At 51.3% G+C, this 1,834-nt stretch overlaps 1 protein-coding gene across 1 annotated transcript; it reads right to left on the minus strand.

The window, feature by feature from the left end:
• Nucleotides 1-512: 512 nt before the first annotated feature.
• CSUI_008006 (retrotransposon ty3-gypsy subclass) lies at nucleotides 513-1,756 on the minus strand (the record flags this gene model as incomplete). The annotated part of the gene is made up of 4 exons (XM_068068146.1): nucleotides 1,561-1,756; nucleotides 1,336-1,537; nucleotides 828-1,173; nucleotides 513-776 (listed from the first exon to the last, which is right to left on the minus strand). Coding segments are annotated over exons 1-4 (993 nt in total), but the record flags the coding sequence as incomplete, so codon positions are not given.
• Between the last annotated feature and the right edge of the window lie 78 nt (nucleotides 1,757-1,834).

Raw genomic sequence — 1,834 nt, forward strand, 5'->3', positions numbered from 1 at the left:
GCGCCGGCCGCCGGCAAAAAGGTGGTGACAAATTGCGGGGTCGGTGGTGGAGCGCAGCGGCGGAGCCGCTCTGCGCCGGCCGCCGGCAAAAAGGTGGTGACAAATTGCGGGGTCGGCGGAGGAGGGCAGCGGCAGACCCGCTCCCCGCCCGCACTGGCAGGAATCAGGTCCATTGCTATGTCTTCCCATGGCGCACTTGGAATTGGCAGCGTCTGGAGAAGGCCTCCGGAACGCAAATGCGAACTCTTTCCCCGGGCGCAAGCCACGCACGACTGCACAAAGATAGTAATGTCTCTATCCATTTCCGGCCACCCAAAGGAACCACGCACGCCTACTCGTGTTCTCTCGATCCCCGGATGCCCTGCTAGGGTATGGTCATGGAATTGCTGGAGTATGATCTTTCGTAAACTGCCCGTCGGCACGCACAGCCTCCATTCTGCTTTAGTCCTAACCCACAGATACTTATTTTCCCACACATACTCCCTCTGCCTGAACAATATTGGCGTACTGACTTGCTCGTTGTTGGAGGATTTTGCTACTGCTTTACACGGAATGTTAAAGTCTGCACACAATTCGTATTGTTCTCTCCAGAACTCCGTCTCGGTGATCCGGCTAGGATAACTGCCCCTGCTTCTTTCCTTAGTCAGGCCGATGAAATCCTGTCTTCTACTTATCGCATCAGCTACAACATTCTGCTTGCCCGGCTTATAAACTACGTTGATGTTGAAATCAGCTAATTTGTCTAGCCAGTATCCTAGCCGGGACGTGACATGCTTCTGCTAGAGAATTCGACTAAGTGTTGCATGGTCCGTCTCTACAGAGACTACTTTGGATCCAATAAAAGATTTCCATTTCATTAGGGCGTGGACTATAGCTAGAAGCTCGCTTTTGTAGTCTGGCATGAAACTTTCCCTCTTCCCCATCTTCTGGGGCTCGAAAGCTATTGGAACGCCAACTTGTTCCAAAACCGCCCCAATCGCGTGTTTGGAAGCGTCCGTTTTGAGGACGACTGGCTTATCTGGATCAAAGATCTTTAATGTCGCCACGTTGATAAGTGCTTCCTTCAAGTTCTTCACCGCTTCGGAATGTTGCATTCTCCATACCATGTCGGTCCCGTCTCTCAGTAGTTCGTGTAGTGGATGAGCGAGCTTGTTGGAGTTTGGGATAGGTCGCCTGTAGTAACCAACCATCCCGAGGAAACCCCGCAACTGTTTCCGATTGATTAGAAGTTCCGGCCATTCTATCAATGTCTTCAGCTTCCGCGGGTCTGCTGTGACTCCCTCTGCCGAGATGATGAACCCCAATTATTGGACCTGTTGTCTGCACAGCTCACACTTTGACAATTTGATGTAGAGCTTTTCCTCCCTGAGTTTTTCAAAAACCCTCCTCAAATGTTGAATATGTTCGTCCCGAGTCTTTGAATAAATTAGAACGTCGTCGAGGTAGACCGTAACGAATTCCTCCAGTTCATCGAGGAATATATTTTTCATGAGGCGCTGGAAGGTGGAAGGTGGGCCAGCCAAGCCGAACGGCATTACTGTAAACTGAAAGGTCCCGTACCTGGTGTGAAACGCTGTCTTTCACTGGTCAGCTTCGCTAACCTCCACCTGGTGGTATCCTGCAGATCGGTCTTCGAGAACCACCGTGCCTTCCCTAGTCTGTTGATTAGATCATGAATGCGCGGCAGAGGGTAGTTGTCCTTTATAGGGATGCCGTTCAGCGCTCTATAATCCACCACCATTCGCAAGCTTCCATCCTGTCTACCCACGAAAAAGACGGGGGCGGCAATAGGAGACTGTGAGTGTGTGATGAAGCCTTTCTCGAGCAGCTCTCG

This window comes from Cystoisospora suis (assembly GCF_002600585.1).
Source record: "Cystoisospora suis strain Wien I chromosome Unknown contig_4370, whole genome shotgun sequence".
Lineage (NCBI taxonomy): Eukaryota > Apicomplexa > Conoidasida > Eucoccidiorida > Sarcocystidae > Cystoisospora > Cystoisospora suis.